General features: G+C 44.8%; 1 protein-coding gene across 1 annotated transcript; it reads right to left on the bottom strand.

Moving 5' to 3' along the window:
• Nucleotides 1–9,612: 9,612 nt before the first annotated feature.
• Nucleotides 9,613–16,663, bottom strand: LOC137440195 (uncharacterized). The gene is made up of 4 exons (XM_078773593.1): nt 16,603–16,663; nt 11,668–12,131; nt 10,818–11,432; nt 9,613–10,679 (listed from the first exon to the last, which is right to left on the bottom strand). Exons 1-4 carry the CDS (start codon nt 16,661–16,663, stop codon nt 9,831–9,833), a joined length of 1,989 nt encoding a protein of 662 aa, XP_078629719.1. The 3' UTR covers nt 9,613–9,830.
• Between the last annotated feature and the right edge of the window lie 4,969 nt (nt 16,664–21,632).

Below are 21,632 nucleotides of genomic sequence, written 5' to 3' on the forward strand. Positions count from 1 at the left end.
CCAGGGGATTTAAGGAGCTTGGGGGTCGAGATGGACCCGGGTGTTCGTGAGAGGCCGTTGGTGAAGTGTGCGACAGGTCTGGTGTGCGAAAAAGGAGGTGTGCGAGAAAGTCCGACTCTGGGGTGTGTGAGGAAAAAGTGCGTGCCAAGGAGTGAGGGTGCTGGCGAGAGTGAGTCGGTCGTAGCGCGTGTGCGAGGGAGCACATGGAAGCGCGGTGTGGTAAGTGTTACAGAGGGTGTGATGGGAGAGTGTGCGCAGGAGTGTGCGCGAGAAAGGTGTGTGACGGACAGGTGCATGGGGAAAGAGTGCGCTGTCAAAAGTAAGGAAGAATGCACGCCTGTGGTGAGTGTTACAGAGGGTGTGACGGGAGAGTGTGCGCAAGAGTGTGTGCGAGAAAGGTGTGTAACGGACGGGTGCATGAGGAAAGAGTGCGCTGTCAAGAGTAAGGGTGAGTGCGTTGTCAAGAGTGGTGGTGAGAGTAGTGAGAGTGACAAGGAGCGTGAGTTGGTTGTGACAGGTGAGCGAGGATACACACCTGGAATGGTAGAGCGTGAGTGGGAATGCACGCTGGAGTTGGTGGTGAGGCACGTGGTTGGGTGTGCGAATGAGGGCACACCTGTGATTGTCACAGAGGAGGTGACCGAGGAGGGGGCGCGAAGAGGTGTGTTGGTGAGGTGTGCGACCAACGAATGTGTGCCAAAGTGTTCGGTGGTCAGGTGTGTGACCAAGGCTGTGAGTGGAATGAGGGTACCTGGGTGTGAAAGGAAAGGTACGAGGAGCATGGGCACGGCTGGATGTGTGAGCAAGGAACGGGCTGCGGGGTGTAAGCGTCCAGGTGAAGCATCGACGGTAACCGGTTTAGAGGTTAGAGCGACTTTTAGCCGAATCGGGCCCTCGGTGCGTGCTGGGCCTCGCTTTGAACGGCCGCGTCCGTGCTCCACTAGGCGGAGCGGGCAGCCCGATAGAAAGGGTCGTTATGGCGACCACTTTTTGTTGAGGCAGTCCGGCAGGTCGAGATCGGGACATTGGATGGCTCCACGCCGAGATGGTGCGTGGGATCTCGGCCCGGGTAAGCCCCCGTCCCTGCACCGAGTTCCGGACGCATCCAGCCGCTGGCACAGAACAACCCGCATCCATTGCTTGGCTTTACAAAGCCGGGCTTTGGACAGGAATTGGTGCACCGAGAGGCATTAGTGAGTAGACTGGGTGATGAGGTTAGTGTTTTGGACCCAAAATTAGAAAAAAAACAAAATTTGATGATTGGCAAAGGATTGGCAGTAGTGATTGGCAAATTTTTAATTTGTTGAAATTTGATGTGCAAAATTGGTAGTGAGCGATGGGCCCGGTGGGTAAGGGTGGCATCCCTGCCACCCTTCCCATGATGGGGCAAAGGAGCAATAGCTTATGGGGTGTATGGCAGTGAAAACTAGCCCGGGTGGGTTAGGTTATATTGTAGGGATCTCGAAGAGATTGACATTAGGTGACGTTAAGGTTAGTTAGTGACTGATACCTGTAGTGGGGACGCAGGTAGATTAGTATGGATTATAATGACGAGGGAGCGCAATAGTTTAAAGGGACGACTGGGAAGCGCAAGTTTCAGAGGGGAGTAGTTAGCTGAGATGATGCCGTGTGTGTGAGAATTGAACAGGTGTGATTGCACAGGTGTGCAACTGGACAGGTGTGTGGAGCAGTGTGTGAGTAATGAGTGTTGTGGATCAGCGCGAATGCGCTTGGGGAGAGAAGGGTGCAGGAGGCACCAGGTGTGAGAGCACAGTTGTGCAAGTACAGGTGTGTGGAGAGAGTTGGAGTAAGTGGTACGGAGTGGTGTGCATGGTGCGGAGGTGTGAATGGGGGAAGAGTGGACCCCCATCACGGATACCCGGGGCGGGTAGTGTAAGTGTTAGGTAGAGGGTATAGGTAAATTGTGGTTGGATATTGGCATTTGTGGTGCGGTTGCAGAATGGTATTGTGGATGGGTGCATTAGTGTTGTGGAAATGGCTGGGCGTGTAGCCTGTTAGTGTGTGTAGTTGGTTTGGGCACTCCACCACTTTGAGGATGTCGGCCAGGTGAGACCGCAGGTGGGCTCTGGGAGCCGTTAGTGTCAGTGGGTGCCTGAGGATCCCGGGTGTGGATCGGGCAGCCCGTGCCAGAGAGGGCACTGAGGGGGTGAGAGTGCGAGAGGGCCTTCCCCAGTTAGTTAGGTTAGGGTGAGGAGCAGGTAAGCTCGGGTGGCAACTACAGTGGTGGAGGTGTGCAGGTGGGTAGACCTGCTGGGAGAGCTACACGTCACAGCCCAGAAATTGTGCGAGGGCACCGGGAGATGAATCGGGGGAGTGAGACCCCAAATTGAGAAGCACCACAGTTTGGTCAATGGGAATTGGTTTTTAGAACCCATAGTGTAAGTTGGCCAATGGATTGGCAGGGAAAGACCCCGGTAATGTAAAGTTGTTAAAGTCATTTAGGAAATAGTTAGGATTGATGAACCTGTCGCACCATACGCAGCCACTTACCTGAGGTGAGGATGATGACTCCACACCTGTGTTTTCTTTGTTTTGTGTTGCAGGAAGGGAGAATTGCTATTTGGATTTGTGAGACGCATCACGACGTGGATGAGACATTGGGGTGATTCCATCTCTCCCTCCTTAGGAGGGACTGATGATGAATTGGTGATGGCAAATTTTGATGAGAGTTGGAAATGACAAATTTGATTGGTTAGGAGGGAGAGAAGACTAATTTGGTTTATGGGAGGAACGGGGAAGACAGTAGGGACTTGGTTGATGTGTAAAGTAGATGTTTATGGGTAGTGTTGTGTTTTGTGGATACAGTAAGGGGTAAGGGAGGGGCAATGTAGGGTACCTGGTGGGGCGGGGGGGGGGGCGTACGGTAGGAACGTACCTGTCTCACCTGGTTCCCATGTGCCCCTAGTGTGCATTACCTAATATTGCGTGCACTTTTGCGCCCTTACCACCTTACTCACTTGTTTTCTTTTGTCTCCCACCTCCGAGGATCTGGCTTTGGGGCAGAGAGAGAGGAGAGAGAGGTGCTGGCTCTGCAGTTGTGGGCCTGTACTTTCGCTGCTTGCTGCCTGGATCGATACACCATATGGACCGCAATTTTTGTGGCCGCCCACCATGGACCGCAGTTCTTTTGCGGGCAAGCACCACCCGTGGATGGACCTCTGGTTCAACGTGGCACCTATGCCATACAGGTGAACCACTTATAGTTGGCCCCCCTGACGGCCACAATTTAGAAATGGACGCGGTTGGCGCCTTTCTTTATTTTTAAAGAAGCAAGAAGGCCAAGTGGGCTCCAAGGCAAGACCAGCGGCAGAACATCGGCCGGCTGCGACACCACCGGTGACTATGAACACTTTATTGGTGCACCGGATGGTGCTGACTGTGTGTATGGGGTAGTGCTTTTGGTGCTTGGACGGGGTGCTCTGCACATTATTAAAGGCCGTAGGGCCACAGGGCACTCGTGGGTTGGTGTATCGATGCTGGCATGCGTGCTCTCTCTATGCATAACATCTGCATGTGTTCCTCCAAAAACAGGTCCTGGATCGTAGTGTAAATATCAGCGTAGTCTTGTAAATAATGCTCCCTACCGGCTGTATGTTTAGTTTGCGAATTCTTTCCGGATTCGGTTATCCTGTGGGTGTGTTTCTGTGAGGAGAAGGGTGCAACGTCGCAGGGGGACATATTTACTCATTTGTGAATATCTGTAAAACTGTCGCACTCAGGGTAGAGTTAATAGTAGAGGGAACTACATCTGCGTGCCACACTAAAGTAGGTAAAAATTTATCGGGTCGGGACGCCCCGAGGGTAGAGAAGGGTGCAATGTTGCGAATATGGCATTTGGCCTCCATATCCGCTTGTAAATATTCCCCTATTTCCCCAATACTCCCCAACTATCCCCAATCCCCCATTCCCTAGTCCCATTGTCTGTAAACAACACTCTGTAGAACCGACCTTCCCCTTTTTCCCCCATTAAATGTCGTGCCCAGGTCCACCGCATCTCACGTAGACAACTTTCGGACATCTTGCTAGTTATTCTTAGTCTATGTCAGTTAAGGACTTGTTTCCATTAATTCTGACTCTTCGTTGCACCAGAATGTGATTATATGGCACCAGTAGTGAGTTTAGGACCTTCCCATACCTCCTCCCATCTTCTTCCCCAAACAACAACAACAACAACAACTACAACAACAACTACAACAACAACAGAGGGGCGCGGCGCGGCGTGCGGGGAGTGTGCGTCCTCACTCCGGCTCGGTTAGCCGCCATTACCCATGTGCGCCGACGGGGTTACCAAGAAGGGGCTGCCTGTCGGCCCCTCGTCAAGGGCGGAGCCGGTAACCCCCCCGCACGCACCCAATGAGAAGCAACGGGCCGATTCCATCTGGGGCGGAGCTAACGAGCCGAGGGCGTGTCACTCCCCGCCGGATATACGCGGCGACTTACCGGATGTGACGTGAGATGCGCCCCCAGCTTGAGAAGACAATCACCACATCCGAGCGCTGCGACCTCCCCGCATCTCTAGACCGGACCGGGTCGATCCTGCCCTGAGCCCAGGTGCACCTGGAGCCATCGATTCTGCCTTTCCTTGCCATCAATCCCTGTGTGAGTCAGTTTTGTCCTGTTTATCTGTCGTCTGTCAGGGAATAAGATAAGTGTGTCTAAGTGCCTGTCTTTCTATGCTGTCCCTCTCATTCCTGTAATCTAACCTTCCGCCCTAATATAACCTCCTCCGGAGGTCTTGAGAACTGAACCCTTGGTGTCGTGTCATTTTAACCCAGCCGGTGTGTTCTTTTCCTTCATTGATTCAGCGTAGCGCGACTCGGCAACGTTCGAGTATAATCGGGTAAACGTGCAGGCGCGGTCATACCAAACCGCTCGGTGAACCAACATCCACCACCGCGTCTGTAACAATATAATAAAATTGAAATAAAATAATGATATTACAACTCGTATAAAAAAATTAAAGTGATCTCCATGCAGTAATCCACCCAAACCACTCTGCCATCTTTTGGGGCAAGGTCCCACGTGAACATGGGCATGGTTTAACGTTCAGCATCAGTTCCTCCTTCATTCAGCTCGTAAATTTCAAATAAACAGAAAACTATGTGGAATATTCACATAATCGTAAGAATTCTCAACTCTGAACACCTAATCAAAGGAATACGAAATAAATGCACGAATTGCACTGTCCATTCAATCAAAACCCATTCATAGGTTTCTTTAGTAAGAATGAAACGAACGGAATACATTCAACATTCAAGAACCAAACTGATAGCTTTTATACAATAAATTGGGATCAAATGGACATCTGGAGATGATGGGAAACCTATTGCTCTGGCTTATCAGCTTATCAGGAGCCTCAAAAGTATCAACACATTACACCACGTGGTGATTTGATCTTGTGTTGTTGGTTCGTGAGAGTGACACTGAAAGACGGGCAGACAACATAGGAGCCCAAAAGGCTGCCGAAGTCAGAGGAGCAAATTAGTGAGGGTGAGTCGAATGGCCGAGACGGATGGAAGGAAGAGAGGCTTTTGAGAGGTGCAGATAGCTGCCGTTAATTTGAGCGCGTACTCCGGGCAGCACACACTGCCTCGGTCCTTAAGGATAGAGGGAAGATTATAAGCCGCCGGGCTTATTCGCAGCAGTCACTGCCGTCATGCTGCTTCCCTCCCCGTCCTGCATGCATGATCAGTTTGATCACTAACCAGTAATGTTGTGGCTGTCTGGAGAATGGGCCTATTTGTGGATCATGTGACCATTGCACACTATACCTCTTTGGGGGTGGCCAATGGTGATGCCCTGTGGATTACTTTCCCTGGTTTGATTATTATTCATTATGGTTGAGGTTTTTACTACTACTACTAAATTGTACTCCTGCCACAATTGCTCCCACCCTCTTGTGCAGTGTGACGGGGAACATTTTTATCCCAAGTCCTTCACAAACCAGTTGGCCAGGCCTGATGCTCAACTGCAGCAGTTAATGGCAATTGTAAATTTGTTTCATGGTGCTGGCGATAGCTCGCCTACTTTTCAGGAAACATACCGTGGGGTCTTAGCAGCGACCAACTAATGATGGCAGAAAGGATGTCCAACTCAACTTCAATTCAACGGCCTGCTTGAGAAACACCAGGATGATCGTTTATAGTTGGGTTTATAGTTGGCCTTATAGTTGGGTTTATAGTTGGGCTTATAGTTGGGCTTATAGTTGGGCTTATATTTGGGTTTATAGTTGGGCTTATAGTTTGGCTTATAGTAGGGCTTATAGTTGGGTTTATAGTTGGGTTTATAGTTGGGTTTATCGTTGGGTTTATAGTTGGGCTTATAGTTTGGCTTATAGTAGGGCTTATAGTTGGGTTTATAGTTGGGTTTATCGTTGGGTTTATAGTTGGGTTTATAGTTGAGTTTATAGTTGAGTTTATAGTTGGGTTTATCATTGGGTTTATAGTTGGGCTTATAGTTGGGTTTATTGTTGGGCTTATAGTTGGGTTTATAGTTGTGTTTATAGTTGGCCTTATAGTTGGGCTTATAGTTGGGTTTATAGTTGGGCTTATAGTTGGCCTTATAGTTGGGTTTATAGTTGGGCTTATAGTTGGGCTTATAGTTGGGCTTATATTTGGGTTTATAGTTGGGCTTATAGTTTGGCTTATAGTAGGGCTTATAGTTGGGTTTATAGTTGGGTTTATAGTTGGGTTTATCGTTGGGTTTATAGTTGGGCTTATAGTTTGGCTTATATTAGGGCTTATAGTTGGGTTTATAGTTGGGTTTATAGTTGGGTTTATCGTTGGGTTTATAGTTGGGTTTATAGTTGAGTTTATAGTTGGGTTTATCGTTGGGTTTATAGTTGGGCTTATAGTTGGGCTTATAGTTGGGTTTATAGTTGGGCTTATAGTTGGGTTTATAGTTGGGCGTATAGTTGGGTTTATAGTTGGGCTTATAGTTGGGTTTATAGTTGGGCTTTTAGTTGGGTGTATAGTTGGGTTTATAGTTGGGTTTATCGTTGGGCTTATAGTTGAGTTTATTGTTGGGTTTATAGTTGGGCTTATAGTTGGGTTTATTGTTGGGCTTATAGTTGGGTTTATAGTTGCTCTTATAGTTGGGCTTATACTTGGGTTTATAGTTGGGTTTATAGTTGGGTTTATAGTTGGGTTTGTAGTTGGGTTTATCGTTGGGTTTATAGTTGCCTTTATAGTTGGGCTTATAGTTGGGCTTATAGTTGGGCTTATAGTTGGGTTTATAGTTGAGTTTATTGTTGGCCTTATAGTTGGCCTTATAGTTGGGCTTATAGTTTGCCTTATAGTTGGCCTTATAGTTGGGTTTATAGTTGGGCTTATAGATGGGTTTATAGTTGGGTTTATAGTTGGGCTTTTAGTTGGGTGTATAGTTGGGTGTATAGTTGGGCTTATAGTTGGGTTTATAGTTGGGCTTATAGTTGGGTTTATAGTTGGGCGTATAGTTGGGTTTATAGTTGGGCTTTTAGTTGGGTGTATAGTTGGGTTTATAGTTGGGTTTATCGTTGGGCTTATAGTTGAGCCCAACTATAGTTGGGTTTATTGTTGGCCTTATAGTTGGGTTTATAGTTGGGCTTATAGATGGGTTTATAGTTGGGCTTATAGTTGGCCTTATAGTTGGGCTTATAGATGGGTTTATAGTTGGGCTTATAGTTGGCCTTATAGTTGGCCTTATAGTTGGGTTTATTGTTGGCCTTATAGTTGGGTTTATAGTTGGGCTTATAGATGGGTTTATAGTTGGGCTTATAGTTGGCCTTATAGTTGGCCTTATAGTTGGGTTTATAGTTGGGTTTATAGTTGGGTTTATAGTTGGGCTTATAGATGGGTTTATAGTTGGGTTTATTGTTGGTACTAACATAGCAAATGTTCTGCAAGTACAACGACCATATGACATCACACTTCCGAGATTCAGAGTTCCTATTTTTATTACACATAAAATGTGCCAGTTTAAATGTAAATGTTCATCAAAAAATGGGCCAAATGGAACACCTTAGTCTGGGCAGTGTTCAAGTATATAATAAAATTGAAATAAAAATAATAATGTTACAACTCGTATTTAAAATTCCAGAAGTTTAGCGCCGTTCATGCAGTGGCTCATACAACACCTTATTAAATATGTCCAAGTACTGCAGAACCGGAGGTTTTTCGAAGCGGTAAGAAGGCGATTTGTGTTCTGCAGTTTTCAAGTACGGTATATAATTCAATTGAAATAAAATAAAGATTTAAAAGGTTGTATAAATAAATTAACTCTAGAAGTTTATGCCATCGGCGCAGAGTCTTTTACACCACCTTATTGAATATGTTACATTAGTTATTTGCACCTGGTGTTTATGTCCTTTATGATGTCCTTACGTTTCCTGCTTGGGATGATTTTTAATTTTGTTTGACTGCCAGACAGGTACACTGAGTAAAATTATTATCTCACTCCTCTCTGATCATGCGCAATTGGGACGTATTCAGAGCCAAAGTACTGCTAAACTACAGGTTTGTTTTCTGATTCATGTTCAAAATATGACATTAATTTGAAATCAAGTTTTTCCTCGATCGTAAACTGACGTTTGTAGATAGACGGACAGACAGACAGAGGTGAACCAATTGTCGAAGCATGCTTAATCTCGCTTCGTGTACATGGGGTAATGATCAGTTTTGCGCACGCACACACCTGTTTAGTTAGATCAGTTCCAATTTTTTCTTCAAAATAATTACAAAAGCCTGCTCTCCTGAAATGTTACATGAAAATGTTTTTATTCCTTTCGACCACAATTAATGAGAAAAACAGAGTTGATATTTGGACAATTTGTCCATCGCATTTGCATTAATTCACACTCAACACATGCACTCATAACCTGTATTCGTTTCCGTGTAAAAATCTGCATTTCCTTTAAGACTCTTACTCTCTCTGCTGCTCCTTATTACTCCACTCTCTGACGCTCCACTCCTCATCCCTCAGATCGGCAGTCTGCAGCCTCCTCACTTTTTGCAGACCTGGACAAAATCACAGACTGGTCAAACAAGTGGAACATGTCTTTCAATCCTGACAAATCTCACACTCTCACTACGTCTCTCCGAAAAGACCGACTGGACAACCCTCCCATCTACTTTCTCAACAATCCTCTCCAGTAAGTTCTGTCACTCAAGCTTTTGGGTCTCACAATCTGCCATGATCTTTCCTGGGAAAACCAAATTTCCAAGCTGCCCTCCAAAGCCAGTCGCCGACTGGGCATCCTCCGTCGAGCGAAGTCCTTCCTTGGCACACCTAAGCTCCTCACCACATACAAGGCTTTCATCCGCAGCTCAATTAGTCTAGTAGGAAGACTAGGTCCCCCTGCACCCCCCGGAGATATACTTCTAATCAGTGTTTCTAGATTGGAAAAAATGTGTAGAAAATGACTAGCTATGGCCCCAAGCTGAAAAAATGTCCCACATACCATTTTTATGCAAATTACTGCTGCCATTATCAAAAAAACGATTTTTGACATATCTCAGCCAATATTGCAGATAATTGAAAAAATAAGGTGTCTAGACTCATGTTTTGACGGGTGTAGATCATGATAGAACTATTCATAACAAGATCACCTGTGTCTATGGTTTGCTAGTATGCTAATTAGTGCTTTATTTACAAAATAATCACAGTTTTACGAAATAATAGACTCATATTAAGGTCCGTCTACACAGACGTTAACACAAAGTTTTATTTTTCTAAATATTACAACTGTCAAAATAGTCCTAGCACTCAATGTGACCACTCTTCTCTTGCTTGTTTTAGATAAACATCATTAGCATTAGTGATTCTACACTGAGTCAGTCATCATCATTTTCATCGAAATCGTCAGAGTCAAACTCTTCTTCTCCTTCCTCTTCCTCCTCCTCTTCGTGCTCTCCTGTGTTCAGAAGATCCACCAGTGAGGTTGGTAGGATGGGACCACTGGACCACATTGGTTTCAACAGTCCTTCATCAGTCCTTATCCATCCTTGCTCCTCATAAGGTTTTGGCTTTTCGATGATAGGTTGATCGGCTCTTTTGTACAATGCTACGCGGTGGTTCACACGCTGGATGTGCGGCTTCAGGGCAGACTGGCATGGAGGAAGGCGAGCCAGATCAACCTTGGACTTGGATGTGAGGGTCTTGTCCTCTCCCACCATTTTTCGTAGCAGCTTGGCACGGACAATGTCCACTGATGACTCGCGACTCTGGCCGTACATCACACAGGTGAATTTTTCTAACTGCCTCTCCACCTCAGGGTTGGCATCCCAGTTGTCACCCAGTTCACCGAATGCCCTGTGAAACCTGGGATTCTTCTCCAGCTTTTTCAAGGGCCCGACTTTTCCCTTCCCTTTGAAGGCACTGGTGCAGTCTTCTCCGCTGAACACATAGTACCCCAGGAGAGTGGCACAGTAGTCCTCTCCCAGGGATTCTGCCAGCTCAGAGACGTTGACAAGTTGGCGATGCTTCCCTGACCCTGTATCCAGGTACACCGTCAGCTTGATGTTGTGGGCATGGTGGAGCAGGATCAGGAGGATGTCTGTGTCCGGTGTTCTGACTACAGCGTTCTTGTATCCGATGGTAGCAGCATGATGGAGGTACAGAACCACCCTGGTATCAGTCTCTTCCTGGTTGCTGTAGATCGTGGGGAGTTCACGTACCTCGACCTGAAACACAAAAAGGCACCGCATTTCAATCACCAGTCACTGCCAGTTTCAGATCTAGACAAACATCACAGGTAATCACCTTTTTTTCAGGAAAAATTACAAATTGAATCGCCATTCACGAAGGGCTTTCAATTTTACCTTGCCATTCGTTGAGGCAAGTTGGTGGGCCTTCCCCTCCACGATCAGCACAGCCATCTCTGTTCTCTCCAGCCTGGTAGCTGCCTCTTGTCCACTCCACACTTTCAGAAGAAGCTGGCACATCTGCTTTTTGTTGTCGTCATTTGCAAGGAACATTTTGAAGTCATATGGCTTCCTGGTTGCTGGTCCAGCCAGAATGATCTTCTCTGAGCTGCCCCGCCTCAGCCTTTCCTGCGCTTTGATTGACTCAGGATGGTAACTGTCAGTGGAGAACAGAAAGTGCTGCTTGGCCACCATCTGATCAAGCACCTGCAAGCATATCTCACCACATGTTGGGGGAAGGTTGGCAAGGGTATGCAGCAGCGCCATTCCATCCTGGATGAACAGGGCATCCTTGGGGTATTGCAGATCTTGTGGTGTGGTGTCCTCTAAAAGGTAGTGCAGAATGGAGGCTTTGTTGGTTTTGCAGAAGAACCCATCTGGTGTCCCAAGGCTAGGAGGCACTGGCATCAGGCAGTACTTCATGAGTTCTCCCAGGTCTAATGGCTCATCTTGACTCTGAGACTTGACAAGGAGCAGGAATGCAAGGTTGCTTTGCTCCTGATACTGGATGACCTGGAATGATAAATGGTGATTGGTTGATATGTACTACAGGAAGGACTACAGGTGAAAATTATTCATGTGCTATAAATTGGCATATTTACAATCTTTACATTGTTCATTGATGTGCACTGTCTTTAATAAACAAATTTGGAGTTCAATCTTGTATCTCAATATAGCATGTACAGGACGCCATTTAAAAATACAACATAAAATACAAAAGCACTTGGGTATTGGATTACATCCTTACCTTGCCCTGTGAGGATGTTAGTGTGATCTTCTTGTTACTAGCCTCCATGGTCTTGAGTTTCTTTCTCTTGATTGGGTTGAAGAAGCTCTCAGGTTCTCCGCTTTCCAGGCGCCTGATGAAGTCAGCTTTCGCAGCTTTCCCCACAGCTTCTGCTTGTAACACATCCATCTCAACATCCATGGGGACGGGAGCACCAGAGGCCAGGCAGTAGAGTTTGTCCTTATCAATGATGGTGAACGGATTGGTGAAGTTCTTGATAGTAGTTAGGGTTCGCTGAACGGCCTCCTCGCCTTTTCTGATCTCTGCCTTCTCTAGTTCACGATGTCTCCCTGCTCTTGGGCAGTCTGGGTCATCGATGAGATCCACCATCTCAAGGGTCTTTTCATAGAACTGTGCCCGTGCTGTGGTTGTTCGGCACCATCTCTGGTATGCCCCAAACTGACTGTACAGGCCAGCAAAGCCACCTGAAAAGTGAACATATTTTAATTGCATAACCCAATCATTAAAAGGGAAATGTTTTGTAAGAGCAGTTTACATCATATAAAGCTGGTTTCTACAGTTTCAAATGTATCGCACGCTCATCGCACTACAGTCGCACGCTCATAGTTGTAGAATGCTGTGCGGAAAGCTTTAAAACATGACGGATGGTGTTTGGCCTCACATGCAAAGAGGTCTTTGTTTTTCACCTTTCGATGGAGTCGATAGAGACCCATTTTCTCAGCCCGTGTTTCGATTTGCTCCCATGCATTTTCTTTGTTTTTAAAGGATGGGAAGGTTGTAGGCCTCTCAGTATTGCGATGAGCATCTTTGGTCTCAACTTTCTCACAAAATATACACTCTGGCGGGAAGATGGGTTCAGCAGAACCTCCTGGTTTACGAGGAGAGTGATGCCATGATGAGGTTGATGGCCCTGGTTCTGTATCATCTCCCAGACGATGAAAGTGGCGGACAAAGTGCTTATAACACTTGCTGTGATATCCTACTCTTTCTAGGTCATCAGGAAGAGTTGCCGGGATCTGATCACATACTGATTGCATACGACATGGGGAGTCATGCGGTTGGTTGAGACGTCTATCCCGGATCTTTTGAAGCAGTTGCAGTTTTTCTGAAGCAGATCCTTTAATTTTACGGAGGGGCGTGAAATCCCCATGATCAGACATGGATGGTACATGAAGGATGCATGTAGGAGGAGAGCTTTGGGCTGCAGGTTCTACACTCCGTTTTCTTTTGGGCATGCTTGCTGTCGATGTCTACCATCACTGTTAAATGACAAATAAGAAATCACGAATGATGTTAAAAGTGCCTGTGAAAGGAGGCTCTGAGTTTTCAGTGAGGTAACAGAGGTTCTGAGTGTTCTACACTAGGGTACTTTTTAGCTGACTAAACCATGTTTAGTGGCATCAAAAGTGCTAATAGCTAAAACATCTAAATTCTTCCACACTAACGTTAGCTATCTAGGCCAATGAAACATTGTGCTAAGTTACTGTAGCTAGCTCAGCTGTCGTGCCTCTTTCTGGTTCAATTCATATACAGAAGTCAACAGATATGTCTCATGTTTGGCATTAACAAAAGTTTAAGTTACACCGACATTAGGAACATACTGTACATAGATGAGGCTAGCTTTAACGTTAGCTAACATGGTGCTAGCTGGCTCAGCTGTTATTCTGCCTGTTTATGATTTCATGCAGAAACTGAAGTCAAGAGTGTGAGTAACATTATAGTTAGCATCTTACCTGGCTAGATTGGAGGATGAATACCAAGAACAACACACAGATGGAATGGAAGACTGAACTTTCAACTGAGGTATTCAATAACATCAACGTTACCAATTGATACGAGCGCGCGACATTACCAATTGATACGAGCGCGCGAGCGCGCATGTTACATGGATGGAAATGTAAAATGGCAGCTATAGCAGCACTAATTTGGATCTCTAGTCTGTCATTTCTGCACTGTGATTGGATAACATAAAAAAATATGTTTGGGAGTTAACAGCAGGAGTTGGTAGATTTTACGTGGGCTGGGTGAGAAACCTTTAAATAAGCAAGTGAAAATCTCTCGCAATACAAAGTCAATGGTGGGAAGAAAAGTTGAGTGGTACCAATGTTACTGCCAATGTCCCGCCCCTATGCAAGACTCAGGAGCATCTTGTTGACATTTAACCTTGAAAATACCTGGGTTTAGACCCCTTATGTACCATGTTAAGTTATCTGCAGTATTAACGTATCCTTATCATTTGTAAAACTGATTATTTTGTAATTACAGCATTAATATGCATACTAGTATACCATAGACACATGTAATCATGTTATGAATAGTTCTATCATGATCTATGCCCTTCAAAACATGGGTCTAGACACCTTCATTTTTCAATTATCTGCAATATTGGCTGAGATATGTCAAAAATCGTTTTTTTGATAATGGCAGCAGTAATTTGCATAAAAATGGTATGTGGGACATATTTTCAGCTTGGGGCCATAGCTAGTCATTTTCTACACATTTTTTCCAATCTAGAAACACTGATTAGAAGTATATCTCCAGGGGGTGCAGGGGGACCTAATCTTCCTACTAGACTAAATGGAATACTGCTCTCCCCTCTGGGCTGGTGCTCCTGCCTCACACCAAGCTCGGCTTCACACTGATGAAACCAAAGCTTTCAGAATCATTGGAATCTCATGCGATGAAGCTAACTCCGAGGGCCTTTCACTCACTCACCGCAGGCAGGTTGGTGGTCTTTCTGTCTTCTACCGATTCCTCTCCGGCCTTGCCCCCCCAGCTCTCTCTGTGCTCTGTCCCCCAAATATTCCTACAGGTCGCACAAGATCTGCCGGCAACCCTCTTATGGTTAAACTGCCAAAATCTAGGCTCTCTGCTCACCTTCACTCTTTCCTTCCTCTTTTCTCCCGCCTCTAGAACAAATTCCCATAAATTCACCCCAGATCCACTTTTTTGAAATACCGACTTCTTTCCTGGGAGTCCTAACAGTGTCCATGTGTTTTATACCTCTCCCACCCCCCACTCCTCCCAAGCCCTCTCCCTCCCACAGATCTCCCGATGTCCCTGATCTCAAATGTTGTACTTGTGTGCTTCCCCCTCTCTCCCCAATTTGTCTCCCGCCCCCTTTATTATATGTTTTATGTGTCCATTTTTTCTTGTGATTAATGTTAGCTGTTATACAAGCCTCGATCTTGTATAAAAAAAGACCAGATAAATGGAGTAATGAGGACATTTTGACCTCCGTCAGTTTCAATCTACCTGGGGCATCCAACAAGATACAAAAGTGTCCAAGATGCAAAAAAAAGGCTTTTTATTTTTTACAGTGAGGCATATGTTATACTCCAGCCTCCACTTCCTCCCCCCACCCAACTCCCATGAGGCAGCCGAGTGCACCCAACTCCTGCAGAAAGGCCTCCTTCGATTCATGTTCAGGGCTTTTTTGTTTTGATGAAGGAGCTATGCTCAAAACGTAAGCTGCACCTTGTTACCCCCGGCGGTTAACATACTCTTATTGGCTCCTAGTTGGTTAAACAAAACATCCAGTTGATATTGTCCATTGGCACAGGCCAACCCCAACCTTCACTTAGCCTTCCAGCTGATCGACACGCTTGCCAATTGCAAGTTGGCGAGAAAGAACATGAGAATCAAACCCACACCGGTCAGTGGAGAAATAAACAAGCCTTTAACAACTCCACCAAACAACTAAAACTACTTGAATGTTTTACTTACTAATTATATACTTCTATTTTGGACAATACAAAAACTTTGAAGAGTCTTAAACTAATTGCGAGTCTCGTTTTGTTTTGAAAATTTTCGTTGTTTGGTTGAGTTGTTAAAGTATTACAGATATTTTTGAACTAATTGCAATTAAGTCTTCACCTATATTTGGGTGTTAAAGCTTGAGGATAAACGGAAATACTTTAGATTTGTAGAGACAAGATGATTATATCTAAAACTAGATGGTATTCATAGAATACTTACTCTGCGCAGTCAACTTGTTGCGAGCCAAATCTTCTGTTTTCGAACATTTTTTTATTTGATCCAATATGGCGGCCAGACCACGTGAGCGATGACATCATAAATTTATATTCTCTAATATAATTGTTGCATAGATCATGCTCAATACATTTCAAACTGATCCGACTAAGCGTTGTCCCTGTCGAACTATGACGTCATAATTACGGCACCAATGACGTCATCGTTAACAACAAGTATTCCCCATATGGAGTTATTTACAATGAGCCACGTTTCATTTTTTTCCAGGCATCGGTTTTGGAGATATAGAGGTGCAACATTTTTCGGTTTTCCAAGATGGCGCCTGTACCACATGACCTATGACGTCATGATTATCATTAAAATATTCGAAAGCAGCAGGCGCTCTCATGGTGAAAATTTCGTGCCCATCAGACCAACAGTTGCTTAATTTTTTAAAATAATGATCGGATAAGTGTTGTACTTGTCGAATTATGACGTCATAACGAAGGCACCGATGACATCATCATTAACATATCTTATTCCCCATGGGGAGTACATGACAATGAGCCAGGTCTCAATTTTTTCCATGGAGTGTTTTCAGAGATATAGAGGTGCGAAGCTTTTCCAAGATGGCGCCTGTACCACGTGACCTATGACGTCTTAATAGCCATTAAAATATTCTACAGGAGGGGGCCCTCCTATGGTGAAAATTTCATGCCAATCGGACCAACGGTTGCCGAGAAAATATATTTTGAAAATGCAGACACGTGCGGCACACGGCACACGTATGTACGTACCTGAATGCTTAACCCCGCTTTTCGCTTAGCGAGGGCAGGGTAACAAACTCGAGGTTAAATTAGACGAGGATTCTGCATGGCTGTGAACCTCAGACTTTATACAGCCACAAAGCAACACAAATTGCTCTGGGCCTGGAGGATCAGAAATTGCTGCAGTTTTTCATACCTGCAACCTTGCCCAAACTATCCAGGATCTTTATTGAGGGCTCTTCTCCAAGGAAGTTCATTAACTTTGCGAACAGTCAAATAATGTACTGTGGTATGTTTTTAGTCTCTTTAAAAAAAAAAATTTGTGCATTAATCGAAGGATCGTGTAAGAATTGTACATCAATCACATTCTGGGCTAAGATGCCAGTCGACTATCGTATATTTAACTTCACCACCGAAGGTGGATGGAGGTTATGTTTTCACCCCTGTCTGTCTGTCTGTCTGTTTTTCTGTCTGTCGGTTTGTGAACAAGATATCTCAAAAAGTTGTGGACGGAATGGGCGAAATTTGATGGACAGGTTGGGTGTGTGACAAGGAAGAATCGATTCAGTTTTGGTGAAGTTTCGAATCCGGATCCGGATATGAGAATTGTACACCGCTCCTTTCCTATTTCATCTCCAGGCGCTGCATGATGTCGTCACCGGGCACAGAAGGCGGCCGGTGACGACGCGCGCTGAAAGGGAGTACTCGGTTTTCACTCCAGTTTCTTTGTTTGGTTGTCCGGGCGATATCTCAGCCATCCTTTGAGCTAGGAAGCTGACATTTTGGCACAATAGTGAGCAAGTGCTTTGGCAAAAAAGTATTTTTTGTTTTTTTGATTCATCAATTAATTGATTAATTACTTAATTATTATCGATTAATGAAGTACTTATTTATTTTCTTTCTCATCTGGGCATTATCTCAGGCACTTTTTGAGCTAGAAAGCTGATATTTGGACACAACAATGACCAAGTGATTTGGCTGTAAAGGGTATTTTTCATTTATTGATTAATTAAGTAATCGATTAATTTAATTATACGATTCATGACTTGTTACAGATTAATGACTTGTTACAGAAAGTTACAGATTTGGATGAAACTGTGGTGGTTTCGGTATTCTATTAGTCAATTGATTAATAATTTAACTATTATACTATTATTTATTTATTTTCGGTATTAATCACATTTATTTTCTTTCTCATCGCCATCATACTTCCATCACTTATTCAGTCAAAAATATCGGTTGATATGTCTTCTTCTCAAATATTGGGATATCTTCAGAGCATCATTAGTGCCCATGTCCTTCCTTACGTTTGCTTTCTCTCTCTCTCTCCCGTTGTCTGCACCAAAATTGGAGAGGGCGGTGCGGTCCAGGTCTGTTTATTTGACCCTGTCTCAGGGCGCTCCGCCTTTCAACACCTTCGAGGAGCCTTCAACACTGGGCATCCATTGGTCTCGCAAGTGATCCCTTCTTGAAGTTCAACTGCGTTTCAAAATCATGAGAACATGAAGAAGCATTTTCTTCACGATCAATTCTTAAATGGCTTAAAGTAACTTTGTTGATTAAAATTTATTTTTGGGGTTGGCGGGATCTCATTCCCATACAAAAAATTACGTTCAAAATAAATTTGGACGAAGTGAAGTGGTTGTTTTTAGGTGCAGCCTGTGGCTGCTGGATGTATCATTTTCTGGGAGCGTGGCTGTGCCAGTGATGTCATGCCTCTGTTACCAGTAAGCTGGTACTCATTTTGCCAACCACAAAAGGATGACAGGCTGAATGACCCCACCCGGTGCTATTTCAGTGGAACGACAGGGGATTGAACTAAAGACCCTAAGATCATAAGGCAGCTACCTTAACTGTTAACACCAGACTGAAGATATATTGTCATCTCATCCATATAATGTACACTAATAAATAAAAAAAGGTGCAGTCATTGATAACGAAGGTTTTATTGCATCGAACCAATATATTGCATCACACAAAAGCCATTTGACAATGGCAACAATGGAGGAAATTGGCCGAAAGAACCATTATTGGTATACTTTAACCTATTAGACCCCAAGTCGGTTTTCCCAACCTGTGTGAGATTGTTCCCATACCCGAATATTCCTACAAGTACCAACAAAACAACTTGATATTATTTGAACCAAACAACTTGATATTGTTAGTCTGCAGTAGTATCAGTGTTGCAGCCGACTTCCCGAATCCAAATGGTAATGGAGATAAATTTATTTAATTGTTTTGTTCAAGGAAAAAAAAATTGGAACTGGCATAACAGGTTAAACGTGAGATTTTCCAGTTCAACTCCACAAAATGCCAGTAGGTGTGACCCACGCAGATCCCCATCACTGCACAATGGCCGGACACCAGCTGACTGCGGGCCAGTGCCACGGGGCAAATCCCCAGGCGATGAGGCGGCACGACATTCGAGCAGAGCAAAGAGATGCAGCCAGAGCCGACCGGAAAGGGTCAGCGAAAGCCAGGTGGGCCACGCGTGACCGATGCACTGTGCTGAACCGCGTTGACAGGCCGGTGACGGACGACCCACAGGACCACATGAGGATGTGACCGGGGTGCTTGGGGAGGAAGAGTACCGTTCTGTTCTGTTACCGTGAAACTTTTTATTGAGTCTCGTGAGAGCAATTTGGCCACGGCCTACGAGGTCGAGCCATTGTAACCCACCCAGTGCTCTCCCTCCCCAACGCCAAACCCGCCAAGATGGACTTTGCATGGTGCCATGAAAGGCACCTCTCACTTCTGCTGTACCAGTGATCACATGTGCAAACGAATGAGTAAATATATAAGTCAACAACAAATATATAAGCAAATAGATAATGAAGGAAATGGGATCTGGCTTAGTAACATCTAGCATGCTGCATGATGTACAAGCATTACCATAATTTACATTGTCACGGAGCTTGATGGGATAGTATGAATTTTATATTGTTACCCCATGCACACTTTTTTTACTCTGTCTGCCTGTCTGCCAGTCAATCAAAATTAAAAATCATTTCAAACAGGAAACTAAATGTTTTTTTAAATGTCACAAAGGACACAAACATCAGGCAAGAATAACTAATGTAATGTGTTCAATAAGGTTGTGAGGAAGACACTCCATAAACAGCACGGTAATAACAAGTTGTTAACAAGAAAGAGCAATCGGAGATTGCAAACCCTCACCAGGACGTGTTTTCAGTGGTTTTTAAGGCTTTTGTGTTAAAAACAAATATGGCGGCCGAACCACGTGACCGATGACGTCATAATTAGTATTTTTCCTCCACCATTTATCCCTAGATGACACTCAAGAAATTTCATCTTGATCGGATGAAGTTTTGTACTTGTCGAATTATGACGTCATAATGGAGGAATCTATGACATCATCATTACCATATTTTATTCCTCATGGAGAGTTCTTTACAATGAGCCATGTCTCAATTTTTCTATGCAGCGCTTTTGGAGATATAGAGGTGCAAAGTTTTTCGATTTTTCCAAGGTGGCGCCCCATACCACGTGACCTATGATGTCATAATTATCATAAAAAATTATACAGGTGGAGTTGCACCGATGGTGGAAATTTCCTGTCAATCGGACCAACGGTTGCCGAGAAAATCATATATATTCTGTGCAGAAAAACAGACAAACAAACAGACAAACGGACCCAAATGCAATACCCTCTCCTCCTGCGAAGGTAATAAGCATTATTGTATGTTAGACAAGCGCACAGTATCAAACATATCACGTCATGATTATAAAAACGATTTTGAAGAAGTGACACATTTGATTATTTGCAGTTTTGCAAGAATTTGATACAAAATACTGTTAAAATTATAAATGTTTCTTTTCACATTTAACGTTTTTAGTGAAAACAATGACAATGGACATACTATGGTGACTAATTAGTCCATGGTGTGATGTAAAACATTAAGGACTGAAATTATCAAAGCTGTTACTTTTCTGTTTTTTTATTTATAATTTAACACAATTATACAAAATAATAAATATTTATGTTCAGAAAATACACGTTTACATGTCTGTCCATCAAATTTCGTCGGAATCCGACTACAACTTTTTGAGATATTGTTATATATTGTTGCGGATCCGGGGGTCGGCGCTCCCCTTACCAAGGGGGGGGTTAATCCCCTTGTCTTTTAAACTGGCCGATCCCCCAGCCCTGGAAATTATAACGCTCCTCCGCGGTCGAGATTGGCCAGGGTGATTGGTCAAGATGGATTCCCAAATACCTGCTTGCCAATCCCTCCGCGAAGCAGGGAAATAACTCCCGCTCGAACCACGGACAGGTGGAAATTGCCGAGCGGTTTAGCAATCCGCAATTTGAGCCGTTAGCAAAAAGACTAACCCGATTCTGAGCGGTTCTAATCGTGCCACGTATACTCAATTGAGAAATCACTAAAACGATCGGATGGAGAGGAAACCAAAAGGTAGGAAGAACAGAGATTTATTAATTACGTACAAAAACCCGAAGAGGAAATGAAAGAAGGGCATGCACAAGGGGAGAAGAAGAAGCAGCAGACACAGGGCAATCTTATACAGTCTTAATTAACACGCCCAGGACAACACAAACAGACTTACACGAAAGGGGAATAGCAGGAAGGAAGGTCCAAGCAGATGGGCCAGCATTGGCTCCGGCCCCGGTTCACGCTCCACTCAGGTCCACGCTCCACTTCGGTCCACGCTCCGGTTCCGCGGCGAAACCCGGCAGGCAGTGTGGTGGGTATTGTCGGCGTGAGCGGACCTTACATGCGGGGGTGTTCATATATCGGGGAGGAATTTCATCTGGGAATCGGAGGAATCGTGACGCGTGTCTCGTGACTCTCCAATGGTGCCACTCTCCCCGGTAGACTCTCAGACTCGGCAGACTCCAACTCCAACCGACTCGTGTCTCTGACTCAACTCCCTAAGTAGTCCCAGGCGAGCGCTTATATTACGCGCTCGCGTATCAAGCCGCGTGCTTTTAGGACACACCCACCGGTGAGCTCGCCTCGGCCCTGGTTGGTCGCGAAGGCTCACCGACTCCGCCCTTAACAGGGCTACGCCTCGCTCTGATAACTCCTCCCCCTTTTTCTCCGCTCTGACCGCATGGTTAATGGCGTTTGGAGCAAGGGCTGCGGCTGGCAGGGGCGCGCAATACAATTTGGAGGGAGGCTAAGCCGCAAAATGAACGGGATGAAAAAGGGCCTATGTTAATTGATTAATGCAACGCAGAGTCAA

This window comes from Myxine glutinosa, chromosome 3, assembly GCF_964187855.1.
Source record: "Myxine glutinosa chromosome 3, kmMyxGlut1.1, whole genome shotgun sequence".
Lineage (NCBI taxonomy): Eukaryota > Metazoa > Chordata > Myxini > Myxiniformes > Myxinidae > Myxine > Myxine glutinosa.

Excerpts from the sequence above, each read along its gene's own strand:
- LOC137440195 (XM_078773593.1), bottom strand. The coding sequence starts at position 16,663 with ATGAACTTCCTTGGAGAAGAGCCCTCAATAAAGATCCTGGATAGTTTG. Across the intron at positions 11,433-11,667 it reads TAACATCCTCACAGGGCAAG|GTCATCCAGTATCAGGAGCA; the intron begins GTAAGGATGTAA and ends TTATCATTCCAG. Across the intron at positions 10,680-10,817 it reads TTGCCTCAACGAATGGCAAG|GTCGAGGTACGTGAACTCCC; the intron begins GTAAAATTGAAA and ends TTTGTGTTTCAG.